Source organism: Lissotriton helveticus, chromosome 4_1 (assembly GCF_964261635.1).
Source record: "Lissotriton helveticus chromosome 4_1, aLisHel1.1, whole genome shotgun sequence".
Taxonomy (NCBI): Eukaryota; Metazoa; Chordata; class Amphibia; order Caudata; family Salamandridae; genus Lissotriton; species Lissotriton helveticus.
Genome location: NC_136063.1, coordinates 146,012,778 through 146,033,330, shown reverse-complemented (window position 1 = coordinate 146,033,330; position 20,553 = coordinate 146,012,778). Strand labels below are relative to the sequence as shown.

The following is a 20,553-nucleotide window of genomic DNA, read 5'->3' as shown; positions in this document are numbered from 1 at the left end:
TGGCCCTTGAAAGGTTGGGACCACAATTCCCACAATACACCTGGACAACACCCTTAATAGTTATGTTATATTTAATTTATACAGCGCACAGCTACTCACTAGTGTCCAGGCGCTAGCTTCAGAAAAGAACCGATGCACACAGATCAGAGACAAAAAAAGCTAAGTTTTCCGTTTTTAGGTCTCGGCTAAGCGCGCGGAAGCGCGTTCTCGCCAGAGACCTTTTGTCGGCGTGTCTGCTTTCCAGGAGACAATCCTGGCCGCGCGCATCTCCTTGGAGGCGATTTGAAACTGGCACGCACACAAGTACGAGCGCTCAATTGACTTTGTTGCAAGTTTCTTGCAATGCGCGTTTAGAGTGCGGCAATGCGCGTTTAGAGTGCGGTTAAACGTGTAACTTTCAGTTTCTCTTAAGCAGCGTGTTTCATGGCATGATCGAAAATGCTCCATATCGTAAGGTGTTCCGAATTCAGTTTCTTTTAAGCAGCGTGTTTCATGGCATGATCGAAAATGCTCCATATCATAAGGTGTTCCGAAAGCAGCGTGTTTCAGGACATGAGCGACGTTGTTTAAGGAAATGCTGGGTGTTTGCCTAAAGGGTCTGTTCTTTAATAAAAATCAGCGTGTTTCATGGCATGATCGAAAATGCTCTATATCGTAAGGCGTTCCGAAAGCAGCTAAATGGCGACGTCGTTTATAAAGACGTAGTTATATAGTGTGACGTTATTTGAGAAAATGCTGTGTGTTTGCTTTAAAAACACGTGCTTTAATGTGTGCAGAGGCAGAGAAGACAGATGTGCTTTAAGATGACACGTTGTTTAATAACATGCAGAAGCAGAGAACAGAGACATGCATTGAATAGCGGCACAAGTCATGCATTGAATAGCGGCACAAGTAGAAAACAGTGGCATAAGCATACTATTGAAGCATAAGCAGGGAACAAAGGTACATACAAAGAACAGATGGTAGGCAAGGACTAATGGACAGTAGAGGGACAGCAGAGGCACAAGCAAGCATAGAATGGAGATACAAGCATGGAATAGAGGCACAAGCAGAAGCATGGAATAGAGGCACAAGCAGAGAACAGAGACATGCATTGAAGAGCGGCATAAGTCATGCATTGAATAGGGGCACAAGTAAAAAACAGTGGCACAAGCATAGTATTGAAGCATAAGCAGGGAACAAAGGTACATACAAAGAACAGATGGTAGGCAAGGATTAGTGGACAGCAGAGGCACAAGCAGTGGTCAGTGTGGCAACTGATTGCGAATAGTGGCACAAGCATACAATAGAAGCATAGAATGAAGATAAGTAGAGAATATAGAGACATGCATTGAATAGCTACAGAAGTAGAAAACAGTGGCACAAGTATACAATAAAAGCATAAGCAGGAGACAAAGGTACATACAAGGAACAGATGGTAAGCAAGGACTAGTGGACAGCAGAGGCACAAGCAAGTATAGAATGGAGATACAAGCATGGAATAGAGGCACAAGCAGAGAACATAGAGACATGCATTGAATAGCGTCACAAGTTATGCATTGAATAGCGGCAGAAGTAGAAAGCAGTGGCATAAGCATACTATTGAAGCATAAGCAGGGAACAAACGTACATACAAAGAACAGATGGTAGGCAAGGACTAGTAGACAGCAGAGGGACAGAAGGTACATACAAAGAACAGATGGTAGGCAAGGACTAGTGGACAGCAAAGGCACAAACAGTAGTCAGTGTGGCAACTGATTGCAAACAGTGGCAAACACCACACACACATGCGCATACACAGACACACACACGAGCGCCCATGCACGCACGCACATACAGACACACCCCCCCGCACACATACACACATGCGCGCGCACACATGAGTGCACCGCCCCCCCCCCCCCCCCCCGCACACACACAAGAGCATCAAGACCCCCCCCCCCCCAGCCCTTTTTAACTTACCGGGCCAATCTCAGGGGACTCCGCCCTCAGCAAGCGGCAGGGGCAGGCACCGGGCATGTGCCTCGTGCCCCCTATGGCGAGTTCATGCTGCGGCTCTTGCCAGCTCGTTTCCCGGGTCTCCCTCTTGGTCAAGGGAGCCTCGCAACACTTGAGCAAACTCCTGCTGGCGGTCCCGGGGCTCTCCACCGCTCACAGGAGCCCCGGGCCGCGATACGCATTTACTCCGCCTGCCTCCTCTTCCGGTCCGGACGCGGCCCCGCCCCGGTCACAGGCGACATTGCCTGACTTCCGGTGCGTGCGCGTCGGGATTCCGGCGGCATTTTCTGCCACACAAACCTTGTTTTTATTTAAAACCGGCCACAGTTATCTGGGGACTCTTGTAGTTCACTATCCCCATGATTGTGACCAGTCGCTGTTACCAACTTTAAATATTGATTTCGTGAGCTTTCTTTTGTGGAAAATAAGTTTCTGTTCGCCGATAACACATAGTAGTACATCTAGCGTATTGTTCGCAAAAGAGAAGTCGAAAAACACAAACACAACCCCTGCGTTTCTGCATGAAGATGAGTGTCTCGGGTCAAAGGTGAGTCGGGGTTGCAGGCATGGTTCATGACACCAACAGTCCTTGAACAGCAGTCTTGCCAACACAGACCTCATAAGCAGCTGTGGCTTGTAGAGAACACACATCCTGTGCGAGGATAAGGACCACTCGGCTTCGTGTAATAATTATGTAATCAAGTGTCTGGCTAAATCAAACTATTACCATCTGTGTCAGCTGTTTCTTGTCCAACCTATACCAGAAGGTCAAGGAAGCGCGGGGCCTAACTTACATTCTTATACAAAGTACCCAGCTTCCTAGTTATAAGACAATACTCTCACCTTTGACACCGTGGTCCCTACAACATATCTGATCTGGAGAAGTTGCAGACAGAGCCGAAGAGCCGTAGTGAGTGTCAGGATGAGAAAACAAGCATTTGCAATACAATAGGTCTCACATTTGCGAGAGTTTAAACTATTGGCATTGTAATTGACAATGCCTTTTATTTACGTTTTAAAAACCAACACATAAATAAAAGGCATTGCCACTTACAATGCCAATGGCTCTAACTCTAACAACTGCGAGACCTATTGCATTGCAAATGCTTGTTTCTTAAACACTGGGTCCTGGGTGCCCCAAAGAGCCCAGGGCAGCGTGTTCCAAGCCAGACTGGCTTTGCGCACAAAGGAATTCCCACCAAGTCTTTGGCGATTAAACCTAGTGGTCTGTATCAGCAGCGCAGCTGTCTTCCTGGTGTATAAAAAGCCCGTAAAGGGCCCGATGTGTGATAGTCAACATTTTGAATTTCAAACAAGATTCAACTTGGAGCCAATGCAAGGAACGCAGATAGGTGCGCACACTATGCCTTGATGACAAGCACAGAAGAAGTCTGGCCGCTGAGTTTTGAACAACTTGCAGTTTCTTGGTAAGAAAACCAAGACTGCCGACCAAAAGGGCATTGGCATGGTCCAATCGGGACAGAATAATAGTCCCCTGGATACACTTCAGGCAGGGTACTCTTGGTGGAGTTGATGCAGGTGAGCTCTGTTAACCTGTACCTTGCATGGAGCTCACTCTTTATTACTCTTGAAACAAGGTAGAACCAAAGGGCTGTAGTTCCAGATGATGCAGCAGGCACAGTCTGTCAGAATGCAGTGCCTGATGGTGCAAATCAAGCTTCCACCTTGGCGTCCCCTCTTTATTCCTCTTGAAGAAAGGTACATCCAAAGTGCTGTAGTGCCAGATAATGCAGCAGGTGCAGTTTTCAAAGTGCAGGGCCTGGCTGGTGCAAATCAAAACTTCCAGCATGGACCCTTTTTTAGGGCTCGGGCCTACGTCACACGAAGTGGGGCGGGGCTTCCGAGCTCTAATGTTATAAAAAAAAAAAAGTTCAGAAAGGGCTGTGGGCTGCCGCATTCCAGAAAGCGCGCGGTTTTTGCGTGTGGTATTCTGCCATGTGAATGGTAATTGGTCCAGGCAAGGCTGTGTTTAAGTAAGGCAGCACGCCATAGGGCTTTGGAATTTTTTCAATGCCCACTTCCTGCATAAAGTGTTCGGACACGCGCAGAAGAATACATAAATCCTCAATTACCAGCTGTCCGAGGTGCCGGTAATTGAAGGCAGATGGTGCTGGGAGCGTGTGCACTGCTGTGTTTTTTTTCCCTTGAGCTCTGTGTGCGCGCCGGCAAACCCGCGCCTGCTCTTTGACCGAGGTAGGCTAAACAAGCATTGGCAAAGCAAATAGGACTCTCCTATACAAAATCTGTTGGTTTTGTCAGGGATATGTTTAGCCATGTTGTACAGCAGCCTGGCTGCTATGCAGCACAGCTGAAAGTAAAAAAACAAACAAAGTGCTTTGATAAGCACTCGTGCCCACTCACCCGAACTCAAACTTTTAATGTCAAAATAGAAGATCACTTTAATTTACTGCCCTCATAAAGACCCCTTGCAGTAGCTCTCGTTGTCCTCTTACCAGATCCCTTGCATCTTCCCAGCTATTGCCAGATTTCTCACTCGCTCCCTGTCTCGTCACCATGACTCACTCTCTCCACCCTTTCATTAAAAAAACACTCCACCTCGCTTTCCTCTCACTGGGAGCCTCACATTTACTCTCACAGTCCGGTTACCAGATTCCTACTGCCGTTGTACCAGATCACTCATTGTACTATCATTCAGTGTCCTATCATTAGAGACTTGCTTCAGAAAGAGTAGGGAGGGCAGAGTAGGGAGGGCAGAGTAGGGCGGGCAGAGTAGGGCGGGCAGAGTAAGGAGGGCAGAGTAAGGAGGGCAGAGTAAGGAGGGCAGAGTAAGGAGGGCAGAGTAAGGAGGGCAGAGTAAGGAGGGCAGAGTAAGGAGGGCAGAGTAAGGAGGGCAGAGTAAGGAGGGCAGAGTAAGGAGGGCAGAGTAAGGAGGGCAGAGTAGGGAGTGCAGAGTAGGGAGTGCAGAGTAGGGAGTGCAGAGTAGGGAGAGGAGAAGTGAGTAGTGAGTAGAGTAGTGAGTAGTGAGTAGAGTAGTGAGTAGAGTAGTGAGTTGAGTAGAGAAGTGAGTTGAGTAGTGAGTAGAGTAGTGAGTAGTGAGTAGAGTAGTGAGTAGAGTAGTGAGTAGAGTAGTGAGTAGTGAGTAGAGTAGTGAGTAGTGAGTAGAGTAGTGAGTAAAGTAGTGAGTGCAGAGAAGTGAGTAGTGAGTAGAGAAGTGAGTAGTGAGTAGAGAAGTGAGTAGTGAGTAGAGTAGTGAGGTGAGTAGTGAGTGCAGAGTAGTGAGTATAGTAGTCAGTAGTGAGTAGAGTAGTGAGTAGAGTAGTGAGTAGAGTAGTGAGTAGAGTAGTGAGTAGAGTAGTGAGTAGAGTAGTGAGTAGAGTAGTGAGTAGTGAGTAGAGTAGTGAGTAGAGTAGTGAGTAGAGTAGTGAGTGCAGAGTAGTGAGTAGAGTAGTGAGTAGAGTGCAGAGTAGTGAGTGCAGAGTAGTGAGTAGTGAGTGCAGAGTAGTGAGTGAGTAGAGCAGTGAGTAGTGAGTAGAGCAGTGAGTAGAGTAGTGAGTGCAGAGTAGTGAGTAGAGTAGTGAGTAGAGTAGTGAGTGCAGAGTAGTGAGTAGTGAGTGCAGAGTAGTGAGTAGTGAGTGCAGTAGTGAGTAGAGTAGTGAGTAGAGTAGTGAGTAGTGAGTGCAGAGTAGTGAGTAGAGTAGTGAGTGCAGAGTAGTGAGTAGTGAGTGCAGTAGTGAGTAGAGTAGTGAGTAGAGTAGTGAGTGCAGAGTAGTGAGTAGAGTAGTGAGTAGTGAGTAGAGTAGTGAGTAGAGTAGTGAGTAGTGAGTAGAGTAGTGAGGTGAGTAGAGTAGTGAGTAGAGTAGTGAGTAGAGTAGTGAGTAGAGTAGTGAGTAGAGTAGTGTGTAGAGTAGTGAGTAGTGAGTGCAGAGTAGTGAGTAGAGTAGTGTGTAGAGTAGTGAGTGCAGAGTAGTGAGTAGTGAGGTGAGTAGAGTAGAGTAGTGAGTAGAGTAGAGTAGTGAGTAGAGTAGAGTAGTGAGGTGAGTAGAGTAGTGAGGTGAGTAGTGAGTAGTGAGTAGAGTAGTGAGTAGAGTAGTGTGCAGAGTAGTGAGTAGAGTAGTGAGTAGAGTAGAGTAGAGTAGTGAGTAGAGTAGTGAGTAGAGTAGTGAGTAGAGTAGTGTGTAGAGTAGTGTGTAGAGTAGTGAGTAGAGTAGTGAGTAGTGAGTAGAGTAGTGAGTAGTGAGTAGAAAGTAGTGAGTAGAGTAGTGGGTAGAGTACCACAGGCAGCTGAGTTGCAAGCTTCTCCCACTCACAAGAAGGACATCACAAACAGCAGCGGTGCAAGCTTCTCACACTCACAAGAAGGACATCACAAACAGCAGCGGTGCAAGCTTCTCACACTCACAAGGAGACCACAGGCAGCTGAGGTGCAAGCTTCTCCCACTCACAAGAAGGACATCACAAGCAGCAGCGGTGCAAGCTTCTCACAAGAACGACATCACAGGCAGCAGCAGTGCAAGTTACTTACACTCACAAGGAGACGACGGGCAGCAGAGGTGCAAGCTTCTCACACTCGCAAGAACGACATCACAAGCAGCAGTGGTGCAAGCTTCCCTTACACACTCACAGCAGGTACTGTGCCAAGGCAGCAGCAGCAACAGAGCAAGAGTCCCTTACAAAGAACAGGCACAGCACAGAGATGCACAATGCAATCTTCTCACACTCACAGGCAGCAGCGGTGCAAGCTTCTCACACTCACACGAAGGACATCATAGGCAGCAGCTGTGCAAGCTTGTTACACTCACAAGGATACCACAGGCAGCTGAGGTGCAAGCTTCTCCCACTCACAAGAAGGACATCACAAGCAGCAGCGGTGCAAGCTTCCCTCACACACTCACAGCAGGTACTGTGCCAAGGCAGCAGCAGCAACAGAGCAAGAGTCCCTTATAAAGAACAGGCACAGCACAGAGATGCACAATGCAATCTTCTCATACTCACAGGCAGCAGCTGTGCAAGCTTCTCACACTCACAAGAACGACATCACAGGCAGCAGCAGTGCAAGCTTCTTACACTCACAAGAAGGACATCACAGGCAGCAGCAGTGCTAGCTTCTTACACTCACAAGGAGACCACAGGCAGCAGAGGTGCAAGCTTCTCACACTCACAAGAAGGACAACACAGGCAGTAACGGTGCAATATTCTCACACTCACAAGGAGATCACTGGCAGTACACACCACATGAACACACTCCATAACACATAGCAACAATACATTGGCATTTACAATGCCATTAGCTCAAACTCAAATAAATCCGAGCCCGATTGCATTTCTAATGCTTGTCTTACTTAAGTTTTAAGCAGCAGATCCGAGAGGCACTGCCTTTCTCAGATACTTAAGTGTTCTCTGGGGTCAAGCAGGAGGGCACTACTGTCCAATTAGGTGCAGGGCAACACCCCAACCACTTCCTACTAATTGTGGCACAAGGGTCTCCCAGAAAGCACTATTTCTCCAAAATTCAATATGTCAGAATTTTCTGCAGAGGAGCAAGAGCTAGTTAACGCAGCCTACAGGATTGCTAATCTACATAGGCCCCTTCCCCTCTACATCTGGAAATTCCTGCCTTAGGCCTGCCTTCTGGCTGGCTTCAAAGGGTTGGTGCTGTACCTGGACCAGACTTACACCGTCTTTCTCCTGCCTCTCCTTGAAGAGGATTTATTTACGACCCCTCCCACAGCCATAGCATTCCTATGTAGCAAAACCCTTCTGCTCCCAGTATGGCTCTCTGACCCCCTGGGCTACTTATCAAAGCAGCCTGGCTAGTCCACTTAACTCTGGCCAATCAGGTCGGAGCACTAGAGGGTTGAATTTTGGCTTACAGACAAGAAAGTCTTATAACTTTTTGTCTGTATATTTTAGGATCATTTCAACCATGGCATATTGTTGGATTTATTAATACCATTCTACTGAGTCCCTGCCTAATATATGTATGGCTTTCCTTTCTTTAGTTTTTACTTAATAACTTCTTGCCATATAACCCAATAGGGCTAGGGATCTGCAATGGAAGAAAACGAGCTTGGAAATTTCTCCAACACCAGGGCTTATAAAACATGTTTTATAAGGATCCGGACTGTATCTACTGGCCCCCCACCCCTGGAACACCTAGGGAAGTCTTTAGGGGTCCTGAATATTGCAGGTCCTCGCTCCACAGTGCTCCTAGCACAAAAGTCGATTTTGAGATGCGCTTCACTGCAATGTGGGGAGTGAATGTGCAATTTCACTAATACCAGGGCAAATGAAATACATTTTATAGGGACCCTCCTTATAAATACCTAAAAGGGACACCTAGGGGAGACCCTGAGGGTGCCTAATATGCCCAAACAATGTTATCTGTTTTGTATTCCAGTGAAGTGTACACGAATGAACATAAGTGTATGCCAATCCCACCTTTGTCAAATGCAGCAAGTATCTTGAACTGATATTTAGAGGGTTTATATGCTTTGCTAGGCAGCAAAATACAAATATTTCCTACTTTGCAGCATAGCACGCTCACATGGTTGGTTTACATGCCTCACACAAGATCTACGCACTCTTCTAAATGTTTAAGGTAACCAGACTTTAGCATTTGAATCTAGCAATCTGGCACATGAGGTCCTAGAGTTCTGATGTCTAAAAGCACCAGAAGTAGACCCTTTGTTGACTGTGATTATTTCCTTTTATTGTCCCTGCCTAATATATGTATGGCTTTCCTTTCTTTAGTTTTTACTTAATACCTTCTTGCTATATAACCCAATAGGGCTAGGGATCTGCAATGGAAGAAAACGAACTTGGAAATTTCTCCAACACCAGGGCTTATAAATGAAAATGCTACTTACCAGTATGCATCTGTTCTTGGCATGTAGGGCTGCTAACATTCATATCTTTTGCATTAGATCGCCGCCTAGTGTTGGGTCCGGATGATCGCACATTGTTGTCCTGGAAGAGTCTTCGAAGTATCCTGAGATAGGTGGCTCCTCCCCTGGACTACAGTGCGCATGGGCATCGGCTCCATCCCCAGATTGTTTTTAGCCATTGTGGCAGAGATGGAGTGTAAAGTATAAAGGATGTCCATGCTAATGATTGAATACAAGAGTATGTCTGCAGCTGCGACAGGCACCGGGGAGGAGGGTGGGCGATATGAATGTTAGCAGCCCTACATGCCAAGAACAGATGCATACTGGTAAGTAGCATATTCAGTTCGAGGCATGTGGGCTGCTAAATTCATATCTTTTGCATAGAATATATAGCAGTCCCTCCATTAGCGGCGGTTGCCCGTGCCAGCTGCAGAAACCTGAAAAAGTGTTTTGAGAACAGCCTGTCCTACAGCTGCTTGCTGCTTGGAATGTACATCAACACAGTAGTGTTTTGTAAATGTATGTGGTGTAACCCACGTGGCTGCTCTGCAAATGTCTTCTAAAGGAATGTTCCCTAGGAAAGCCATAGATGCCCCCAACTTGCGCGTGGAGTGTGCTTTTGGGGGTATTGTCAAGGTACGTTTTGCCTTTTGATAACATATCTGGATGCACTTAACAATCCACCTGGCTATTCCTGCTTTGGAAATAGGGTTGCCCTTGTGCTGTGGCGAGAAGGCAACAAAAAGCTGTTTTGTTTTCCTAAAGTGTTGTGTCCTGTCAATGTAGTACATTAACGCCCTCCTGACATCTAAAGTATGAAGCATCCTTTCCGCCACCGTTTGTGGGTTTTGGAAGAATGCTGGCAAGTCAATAGTTTGGTTGAGATGAAACTGTGACACCACTTTGGGAAGGAATTTGGGGTTAGTACGTAGTACCACCCTGTTTGGATGAATCTGAATGAATGGCTCTTGGATTGTGAGCGCTTGCAGCTCACTAACACGCCTCAGTGATGTAATAGCTATTAGGAAAGCTACTTTCCACGTTAGGAACTGCAGTTCACACAAGTGTAGTGGCTCAAAAGGTGGTCCCATTAGTCTGGTGAGGACTACATTGAGGTTCCACACCGGAGCAGGCGGTGTTCTTGGGGGAATGACTCGTTTCAGTCCTTCTAGAAAAGCTTTAATGGCAGGCACCCTGAAGACAGAGAAATGCTGCCTATTTTGAAGGTAAGCTGCTATGGCGGATAGATGTATCCGAATGGAAGTGTACGCCAGGTTGCACTTGTAAAGATGTAACAGATAGCAAATGATGTTAGGAATAGATGCGTCTAGCGGGTTGATGTCATTGGCCGTACAGTAAATGACAAAACGCTTCCATTTTGCAGCATAGCATGCTCTGGTAGTTGGTTTTCTTGCCTCCTTGATGATGTTCATGCATTCTGGAGGTAGGTGAAGGTATCCAAACTCTAGGACTTCAGGAGCCAGATCGCCAGGTTGAGCTGTTGCGGATCTGGATGCTGAATGTCTCCACGGTTCTGCGTCAAAAGTCTGGGCGTGAGGCGCAGCCTTTGATGCGGTACCACCGAGAGTTCGAGGAACGTGGTGTACCATGCTTGGCGCACCCACGTTGGAGCAACCAGGATGAGAGACATCGAGTGCTGCCTCAGCTTTCTTGCCACCAGCGGTATCAGAGGGGCTGGCGGAAAAGCGTACGCAAATCTGCCTGACCAGTTCATCCATATCGCATTCCCTTGCGACTGTGGGTGAGGGAACCTGGCGGCAAAGTGTTGGCATTTTGCGTTTTCGTTTGTGGCAAACAGGTCTATCTCCGGATGACTCCACTGCTGGAAGTACGGGTGGAGTACTGATGGGTGTAGCTCCCACTCGTGCATTTGATGGCTGTATCTGCTGAGCAGATCCGCCATCTGATTGTCCTTGCCCGGGAGGTGTTCTGCCATGAGGAAAATGTTCCTCTGAATGGCCCACTTCCACATGCTCTGAGCCAAATGAGACAGCTGTGGCGAGTGGGTGCCCCCCTGCTTTTGAATGTAGTACATCGCGGTCATGTTGTCCGTCCGGACTAACACTACCTTGTTGCACAGATGTACAATGAAGGACTTGAGTGCCATGAAGATTGCCATCAGTTCTAGATAGTTGATTTGCATCTTCTGTTGCTGCGTTGTCCATAGTCCCTGCACCGTGTAAGTGAGCAGATGAGCTCCCCATCCCTGGAGAGATGCGTCCGTTGTCAGGACAATCTGTGGCACTGGTTCCCGGAACAGTCGGCCCTTGCAAAGGTTGTGTGGAGTCCACCAATGCAGAGAGTCGTATGCCCGACTGGTAACCAACACTAGGTCTGTCAATTGTCCCCGGGCCTGTGTCCACTGACTTGCTAAGCACTCCTGGAGCGGACGCATATGTAGACGTGCGTGAGGGACTATGAAGATGCAGGAGGCCATCATGCCAACTAACTGCATGAACACTCTCGCTGGAAGCGAGTGTTGTGGTCTGAACTTTTGGATCAACGCCTGCATGCTGTCTATCCTGACTTGGTTTGGCTGAGCCATGGCTGTCAGGGTATTGATTGTCGCACCTAGAAACTGCCGGACACGCGCCGGCTGAAGATGCGACTTTGGGTAGTTAAACGAGAATCCCAGATCGTGAAGGAGATGAATGGTAGTCGACATGTTCGCGGCGCACTGCCGTTCCGACTTGGCTTGAACGAGCCAGTCGTCTAGGTAGGGGTAGACATGGATGTTCTGCCTCCTGAGGTGCGCCGCTACTGTCGCCAGACACTTGGTAAACACCCTCGGGGCCGTGGTCACTCCGAAGGGTAGGACCTTCAACTGATAATGCCTGCCTTGGATAGTAAACCTGAGGTATTTTCTGTGGGACGGGTGTAGTGGAATGTGGAAATAAGCATCCTTGAGGTCTAAGGTTGCTAAGAAGTCCCCTTGGTTGAGCAAGGGAAGAATTTGTTGCAGTGTAAGCATATGGAAATGTTCCGAGAGTGTATACAGGTTGAGGGGACGCAGGTCTAGAATGGGTCTGAGAGATCCGTCCTTTTTCGGAATAAGGAAGTACAGGGAGTAAACCCCTGTGCCCTCCTCCTCCACTGGCACGAGCTCGATTGCGCCTTTTTGCAGCATTGCCACTACTTCCTGCTGCAATAAGTGCAAATGCTCTGCGGACATATGTCGTTGCCTTGGTGGAATGTTGGGTGGAGTGGACTTTAACTCTAGACAATAACCGTACTGGACAAGTTGTAGCACCCACCTGTCTGTGGTGATGTTTCTCCAGACCGGCAGGAACTGCTGTAGTCTCCCCCCGACAGGTGTTAAATGGTCGGGGGGCAGTGACAGAGAGTCACTGTTTGTTTGGGGCAGAGGAGCGGGAGTTGTTGTTTCCTCTGCCACGTCCTCTGGTGCTGTTTCCTCGGTAACCCCCTTTGTTCTGCTTGGGGTACGAGGATTGCGCTCCACCTCTAGAGAATTGTGACTGTTGACACATCTGTCCTCTGGTGACTCCACGTGCACCTGAGCGACGAAAATTGTTGCCACGGAACTGTTGTGATTGTAGGGCCCCCATAGACTTAGCAGTTTCGGTGTCTTTCTTAATCTTTTCTAGGGTGGTGTCAACATCAGGACCAAACAGTCTATCAGGATTGACGGGCTGATTGAGTATGGTTGTTTGAATGTCCGGTTTAAACCCCGAAATGCGGAGCCACGCCTGTCGTCTCAGCATGACGCTAGTGTTAATGGCCCTAGCTGCTGTGTCTGCTGCATCAAGTGCACACTTTATGGCTGCATTGGAGATTAGTTTGCCCTCCTCTATAAGCAGTTTGGTACCCTCTTGAAACTGCGGAGGCAGGTGTTGTATAACTTCTTCTAGGGTGTCGTAATGCGCCCTATCATAACGTGCCAAGAGTGCCTGTGTATTCGCAATACGCCAGAAATTGGCAGCCTGCGCAGCTACCCTTTTGCCCCCTGCCTCTAGCACTTTTGACTCCTTATCCGGGGGAGGAGCTTCACCCGTTGTTTGGGAGTTGGCTCTTTTGCGAGCATTTGCGACCACAAGGGAGTCCAGCGGCAACTGTCCCCGAATGTATGCAGGGTCTGCAGGTGCTGGTTTGTACTTTTTTTCGATACGTGGATTGACCACCCTGGCCCTGGTAGGTTCTTTAAAGATGTCCGCAGCATGCTTGAGGACCCCTTTGAGCATAGGCAGTGTTTTTACTGTCCTTTCAGAGACCGAAAAAGTGTCAAATAGAAAGTCTTCTTCTACTGGGTCAGCATGCATGTCCACATCATGATTAGCCGCTGCCCTTTCAATGAGTGCATGAAAACCTGCAGAATCTTCTGTTGGGGATGCACGTGCACTGAAAGGCTGTGGGTCTTGCCCCACATTTTGTGTGCCCTGGTCACCTATGTCATCATATGAATCCTGCTGTGCATCGGGTTCATTGATGGGGAAAGTGTATTGGTCATCTTCATCATACCCCTCACCCTCAGAGTGTTCTGGGGAAGGTGTTGGGCTCCTTCTGGGAGGAGGCTGGATAGGTTCCATCAGGGCTGAAGCGTCCTGAGCAATCTTTTTCTTCTTTAGGGGGATAACATAGGAGTCCACTGGCTGAGAAGTGATCCTCCTCTTGTAAAGGGTCAATTTGCCCGTGTCTGCGTCGATGAAACGCTCAGAATCCTCTTCCGAGTCGCGTAGTCGACTTGAAAGTGTTCCAGATGTCGAAGAATCTGACTTCTTTGGCGTCGATTTTGTTGAGAAGGCCTTCGGCGCCTCTTTTGGCGGCAGAAGGAAGAGAAGTTTACTTGCAGGCTTTGCTGGAATGTCCATCGGCTTTTGTGGCGACGGCATCGGAGCCGATGTAGCAGAGGCCTTCTCCCTGATCCTCTGCAGTGAAGAGGCGATGGGGGACGCGTCGCTTACAGCGGACTTTGTCGCCGACGAGGGGGTTTTGACCTTGCCCTCGGATCCGACGTCCTGTTGGCCCTTCTGAGTCTTGGACGATGATGCCGCAGTCGCCGACCCAGGGTCCTTGGACCGATGCGTTGATGGTCCAGCTTTCGATCCGTGTGACTTTGCCGGCTCCGTCTCCACCACGCGTCCGACTAACGAAGTCCCAGTCGGAACCGAAGCCGTGTCGCTGTCTTTGGCGGTCTTGGACAGCGTCGCAGCTGTTGACCCGTGCCGAACTCCCTTTTTAGAGGAAACCTCCTCTGGCGCCGATTTCGACACCGTCGAATCGACGGTTTTCTTCGACTTCTGTGGACCGGTGGTCGACGGAGTCGATGAGGCAGCGGGTTTAGGTGGTTTTGGTGGGACGGCCGCCATCTTAGGGACGCTCGAGTCCGTAAGTTTCGGTTTCGTTTTCGGGTCGGCCATTTTAGATGTAGTCGATACCGTTGGTTTCTGTTTCGGTTTCGATACGGGCTGCGTAGCAAGTATGTCCATGGCCGGGCCTGAAGGTGGGGCCGTGGCTTGCGGTACGGGGTCTTGGGTAAGGCCGACCGGCGATCCCGTGACCCGAGCCTGGTCCTCATAACCTTCGGGGCATAGCTCATCCCCTGAGCTATCTTCCGCGGCCCCATAAATCTCTTCGACGTCTCCTACCTCGTCGACGTATTCAAGGCCTTGACCCACGACTGTCGTCGTCTTCCGGATCCGCCTCGACCTCCGTCTCGGGCGGGGAGATTTGAAGATGATGGCTCTGGTCCTCCTCTTCACGGTCGCCGAAGATGTTTTCTGGATCCGGGGCCGCTTGTCTGGCCTCAAGGCGCACCGCGCGCCGAAGCTTGAGTGTCTTCTTTGAGCTGAATTTTGCGCAGGCCCTGCAGTTGTCCTCGTTATGGTCTGGTGAAAGGCATTTCTTACAGACCGGGTGGACGTCGATATGTGGGTATTTGGACCCACAGAGCGGACAGTACTTAAACGGACTCCGCTCCATGCTGAAAAGTTGCGGTCGTGTAGCGATGAGAAGGCCTCGATGTCCGAAGAGTGAAACGACTCCGCTGATTCCGACTCAAAGAGACGGAAGAACTCGAGACCGTGCGCAAACAATACCGACGTAAGAATATAAGGCCTTTTGGCTGTAAAAAAAAACTAGTTTTTCTCGGTTTCGACAGAGAGCCGTCGAGACCGCATCCGAACCCAATGGCGGAAAAAAACAATCTGGGGATGGAGCCGATGCCCATGCGCACTGTAGTCCAGGGGAGGAGCCACCTATCTCAGGATACTTCGAAGACTCTTCCAGGACAACAATGTGCGATCATCCGGACCCAACACTAGGCGGCGATCTAATGCAAAAGATATGAATTTAGCAGCCCACATGCCTCGAACACATGTTTTATAAGGATCCGGACTGTATCTACTGGCCCCCCACCCCTGGAACACCTAGGGAAGTCTTTATGGGTCCTGAATATTGCATGTCCTCGCTCCACAGTGCTCCTAGCACAAAAGTCGATTTTGAGATGCGCTTCACTGCAATGTGGGGAGTGAATGTGCAATTTCACTAATACCAGGGCAAATGAAAAACATTTTATAGGGACCCTCCTTATAAATACCTAAAAGGGACACCTAGGGGAGACCCTGAGGGTGCCTAATATGCCCAAACAATGTTATCTGTTTTGTATTCCAGTGACGTGTACACGAATGAACATAAGTGTATGCCAATCCCACCTTTGTCAAATGCAGCAAGTATGTTGAACTGATATTTAGAGGGTTTATATGCTTTGCTAGGCAGCAACATACAAATATTTCCTACTTTGCAGCATAGCACGCTCACATGGTTGGTTTACATGCCTCACACAAGATCTACACACTCTTCTAAATGTTTACGGTAACCAGACTTTAGCATTTGAATCTAGCAATCTGGCACATGAGGTCCTAGAGTTCTGATGTCTAAAAGCACCAGAAGTAGACCCTTTGTTGACTGTGATTATTTCCTTTTATTGTGGCCGCAAAAACCTTAACGCCCACCCGTACCCCATTTCCCCCCCCCCCCGCCCGAGGTGTAGTGCAATTGGAGCAGGAATAAAGGATGAGTCACTATTTGTAGGTTGTGGCGCTCTTGCCACTTTCCTCTTCCCTTACCTATGCTTTTTCCACGTTAACCAACTCTGCTTAAGTATCTGGGTCCCTGGCTATCCTGAAAAAACTGTTTTTTCTGGTATTCCTTACTTTGTGCAGGTGGTGAAGTCTTCCAACCTCCTCTTGCCTCCTGCATTCAAAAGGGAGACCTGGGTGTTTGTGTCTGGAAAGCGGTCTCGACATATTTATTTGCTCACGCCTACTGCAAACAGATGCTCACCATAGAACAAGACCCTATTGAGGTGCTGTTGCAACTCTACCCTGGACCAGGCACACTGAACCAAGTGTGGCATCTCAGTACAATAGTGGTATTTATCTCCATGGAGGCAGTCTCAATAGAGTCCAGAATGGACTGAATATTGAAGGTTGAAATTATTTTTCCATCTGGGACAAGTTCTTGTCCCCACTTACGATACACCTCTGGGAGGTGCTTGACCTACTCCTCCACCTCCCCCCATTGAGAATGGTTGCATCAAGGGAGCAGTCCAACTGAGTCGGTAATGCTCAAGTGAGTGACTGCCCTTATATCCACTTGTTTCCTGCGCTCCTTGTCTGGAGGCAGCGCATCATCTGTTGCCTGGAGCCTAATATGGTGTTGTGCCACCCTTTGGATAACTGCGTAATATGCAATGGTGCGATAAGAGGTGTGTGGAGGCCTGGGCAGGATAAGACTCTGGGTCAGCAACCTAGGGGTACACGTGATATTCTTCCAAATGATCACCCCCATGCCTGGATCGCAGAGTCTTGGTGCTGTGGATCTTATCTGAATCAGTGTGGTCCGACAGAATAGACTACTGTGAAAAGAGGTGCTGCCAGTGTATCATGTTGTGAAGTAAGGGTGCTTCGGTGGTGAAACCGGTTAATGGAGTGGTAATTGAAAAAAAGCGCAAATAAACAAGAAATATTTCCAGTTTCACAATTTATTATACAAGAAAAATAAAAACCTTTCAATGAGGAGAAAACGTTTCCATCATGAGTACTCGAGTCACCACCACACTGGACAACAGGTAATCAGGTTCGAAATGTCCGAACCACCATCACATCACTTATAACACACCAGGCGCTGGCTCAGCATATACTCAATGCATGGGAAGGGGTTAGCCGGTGCTTAATACTTGTAAATTTCTACTACGTCATCCAAGTCGCAGTTCATATTCGCATGTATTTCTGCAGGTGTCATTAGAAGGAGGTTATATACAATAATTCAATTCATTTTATCTTTAAAAGCTATTTCCCAGTAGTTCTTCTGTGTTTTAGGTCTATTGTTTTGTTTGGAAGTGCAGAGTTTACAGTGAATGCTCCAAATGCTTGAGTGCAACAGGGGGACTACAAGGCAGTAACATAATACAAAACCATGTTTATGGTATGCAATTACTCAATTAGCAGACTACAGTATATTTTTGGGTTTATAAATAGATGCTGTGAAACATTCACTTCTTATATTTAACTATTATCATGCAAACAATGTCTAGGAGAAAACAAGTAAGATCCTTTGAATGCTGTCCGAAATGTGTTTAAATGTTTCTGTCGAGCCTGAACCATCTAACAATTGTGCTTTCATGGTATAACCTTGTGGAAATCAAAATATTCTTTATTTCAAAATGTAACCCTCAAAATCTTAACTTTACTGAAGCACAAACCTGCGTACATAATCAACGCAGGAGACGGTTTTACATAGTTATTAGAGTGTTGTCTGACGGAAATTAATGTAGACTACTGAAAACTGCATTGAAAAACTAAAGCGAATGAACAATAAATGGGATGCTATATAGCCTACTCCCACATTATTATATCCTTCTGTTTGCTCTTGTGAAGTGAATACTTTTTACAGTTTCCAGACTGACCCAAAGGTTTAATGAGGAGAAAAAATTGTTGACCCTTATACCAGTGCGTATAGCCTTCTCAGGATAAATGTACTTTAATTTGGGAGACTGCTTCATTATCCCTTAGACTACAGAGCCAATAATAGAAATGTACCCCCACCACTCGCACGGCTTAGGCTCTTTCAGTGACACTAACCCTTTGTATTTTATCGCTCCTTTTGAGGGATTAGAATTGGTTTCCTCTACTCAACAGGGCTACCTTTTTATACTGGAGAGGTCTGACAGCATGGCCAATTTTGACGCACTGAGACTCGCCAAACAGTGGTGCGAATATTGGTATTTGTATGAAGGTGGTTAAAATTGAGCCAATTGTGACATTTACTACAGTATGAGCAGTTTTGAGTGCAAACCATAGGCCGAGAACAAGGTATGCTTTGACACCGAGGTAAATTATTAGCTAAAAACTGGGGTCTTAAATCAAGAAAGACATACTGGTAATGGTCAACATTTCTACATCCCAAGAATGATGGCCATGTGCAGCAGAGCGCAACAAGAAGGCAAGTGTTTTAACTTGACAAGTGAAGTTATTGCATGATCTATCAGGATGTCTCCACACAGGCTGAGATGGAGATTTATAAATGTATGGGCGTTTGAGGGATTATAAATATTAAAACTAGGCAATTGGGAAATGTCATGCAAGGATGCATTTTGGGTCACAATACCGGGAGGCTAAGACAAGTGAAAACTGAATAAGGGAGGCCCTGCACACTAGAAAATAAATCCCAGCAGCAGTTTGTACTGTGCACTCAAAGCACCAAGTATATAACGTTATGTAACATAAGCAGTTGGGTGTAGGATTGTAAAACCTTTAGCAGAAACTGACAAATGTATGGAGATCACATTAGCTACTAGCATCCCTATCCATGTTGCTGGACTTCGCAGCTGGCATACTAGAATGTGGTGTGAAAACAAAAAGGCTCAAAGTTTCACTTTGGCTACAAAGGTAGCCAGGAGAGTTATCTGATTATTCTTAAAAAAAGAAAACAATAAAAAACAAGTATTCCCGTTCACCCAGTCGTGCACTCGTCCATTCACACACAACACTGAACAAAGCCGCTTTCGTAAGACATACTGGAAAACTTTTACTCACATATTTCTACAATGTTGGAAAAAAAAAAAAAGAAGATAAGTTAAAAGTCTGTTCATGCCGAGAGATCACTGTTGTCGAACCTCTCTTGGTCATACACCTCCGCTACTACCTTCCTGCCAGCAAACCAACGGCCATTCAATGCATTGATGGCTTTATGGGTTTCAGAGACCATTGAAAATTCGACAAAGATCTTCACGATGATTTCAGCATCCTCCTCTTCTCCCTGCTTCTCCTGATAAATGATAACCCGGTTCACTGCTCCAAATTTGCCGCACTCTTCTGTCACCTCTCCTTCCAGGTCATCGTCTATGTCCCTTGGATCCACCATGTTCCTGAGCACCATTACGGTTGACTGAAAATCAGAGGAAAAAAATTAAGTACCATTGCTAAATTTCAGGATATGATCAACAGTTACCAGGCAAATATTAAGACAGACCATAACTTTATTTGGTTGTTTACTTTGAAAAACTCATTACATTTTTAAACATCTATACTTATTGAGTTGTGCATAGGCTTAAACTAAAATATAACGCACCTCAAAGTAAGATGCCAACGGTAGCAGTGTTAAGATGGTGAGGAAAAGAAAAATATAGCAGAAAAGGAGTGGAAGAGACCTCACCCCATATAAAAAAAATAGTCAACCTACTAATTGCAAACATGGAAAAGGTTTCTAACATATTGCATCACCTTGTTCATTCAAGTGTTCATTCAGAAATCATCAACAGCAAGGTTACCGCCATTAGCAAAAATACCCTTCCATGCGGCTAATCAGAGAATTGCAAACCTGCGAAACCAGTATGCACATAAATCACAGCACCTAAAAATGTGGATAACTGTATAGAGCAAGAAACAAGAAATGGGACAGATAAGCCAATATTTATCAGCACATTTAGGAATGTACCTAGAATCATATATGAAATTAAAATCCTAAACTTTAGTTGCACTTAGTTGTATTAAACTTAAACTCAATGTAGGTTCCCACATTATAACTAAGTCAGGAATGCAAATTGCAATTTTGGAGCTAAATCGGACAAAATAATAATCTGGTGCATGTTTTAGTCATGTCCAGAATCAAATACAGAAACTCTTTACTAAATAGCCTACCCCCAATCCCAACTTACACCATTAAAAGCTGTCACTCTGCAGCTCTATTCATTTTTGGTAAGACAAACTGACATCAAACCAATTATGACCTCACTGAACTGGCTTCATCTAGTGGCATGGAGTATCTACAAAACAGCTTGCCTCAGATATAAAGCTTTGCTACTCAACACCCCAACCTACCTCCCCCTCTGATCTTGTTCACACTGGAGAGAAAAAAGAGTGAGTAGCAAGCTCTCCTCTAATGTCAATTCAATCTACACATTTTTTCCCCAAGCTGAAACATTTGTGCTTAACAAATTCCCCTAATATATATAGTTGTTTCTCCACAAACAGATGGCTGGCATCCTCAAACAATTAAAATTGGCTTGAAAACCAAAATGTACTAGACGTTAACCACTGCATTCTGTAATCCTTTACACGCTTCTAAATCCTGACCTTTTGCTTCTCTAAGGCAATGGTCAATTAATGCCTTCCAATATTTTGAATGATGTGTTGACACCTACATCTTCCAACCATCATTCTCTTATGTTATC

General features: G+C 46.7%; 1 protein-coding gene across 6 annotated transcripts in view; it reads right to left on the bottom strand.

Annotated features, from left to right (window-relative positions):
* Window positions 1-16,845: 16,845 nt before the first annotated feature.
* The window catches only part of PUF60 (poly(U) binding splicing factor 60), a 270,749-nt gene continuing 267,041 nt past the window's right edge, over window positions 16,846-20,553 (bottom strand). For all 6 annotated transcript variants that reach the window (XM_078686583.1, XM_078686581.1, XM_078686586.1 and 3 more), the window contains one exon: window positions 16,846-19,268. In XM_078686583.1, the coding sequence (XP_078542709.1) occupies window positions 18,969-19,268 (300 nt within the window). In that variant the 3' untranslated portion in view covers window positions 16,846-18,968. The remainder of the gene's footprint in view (window positions 19,269-20,553) is intronic.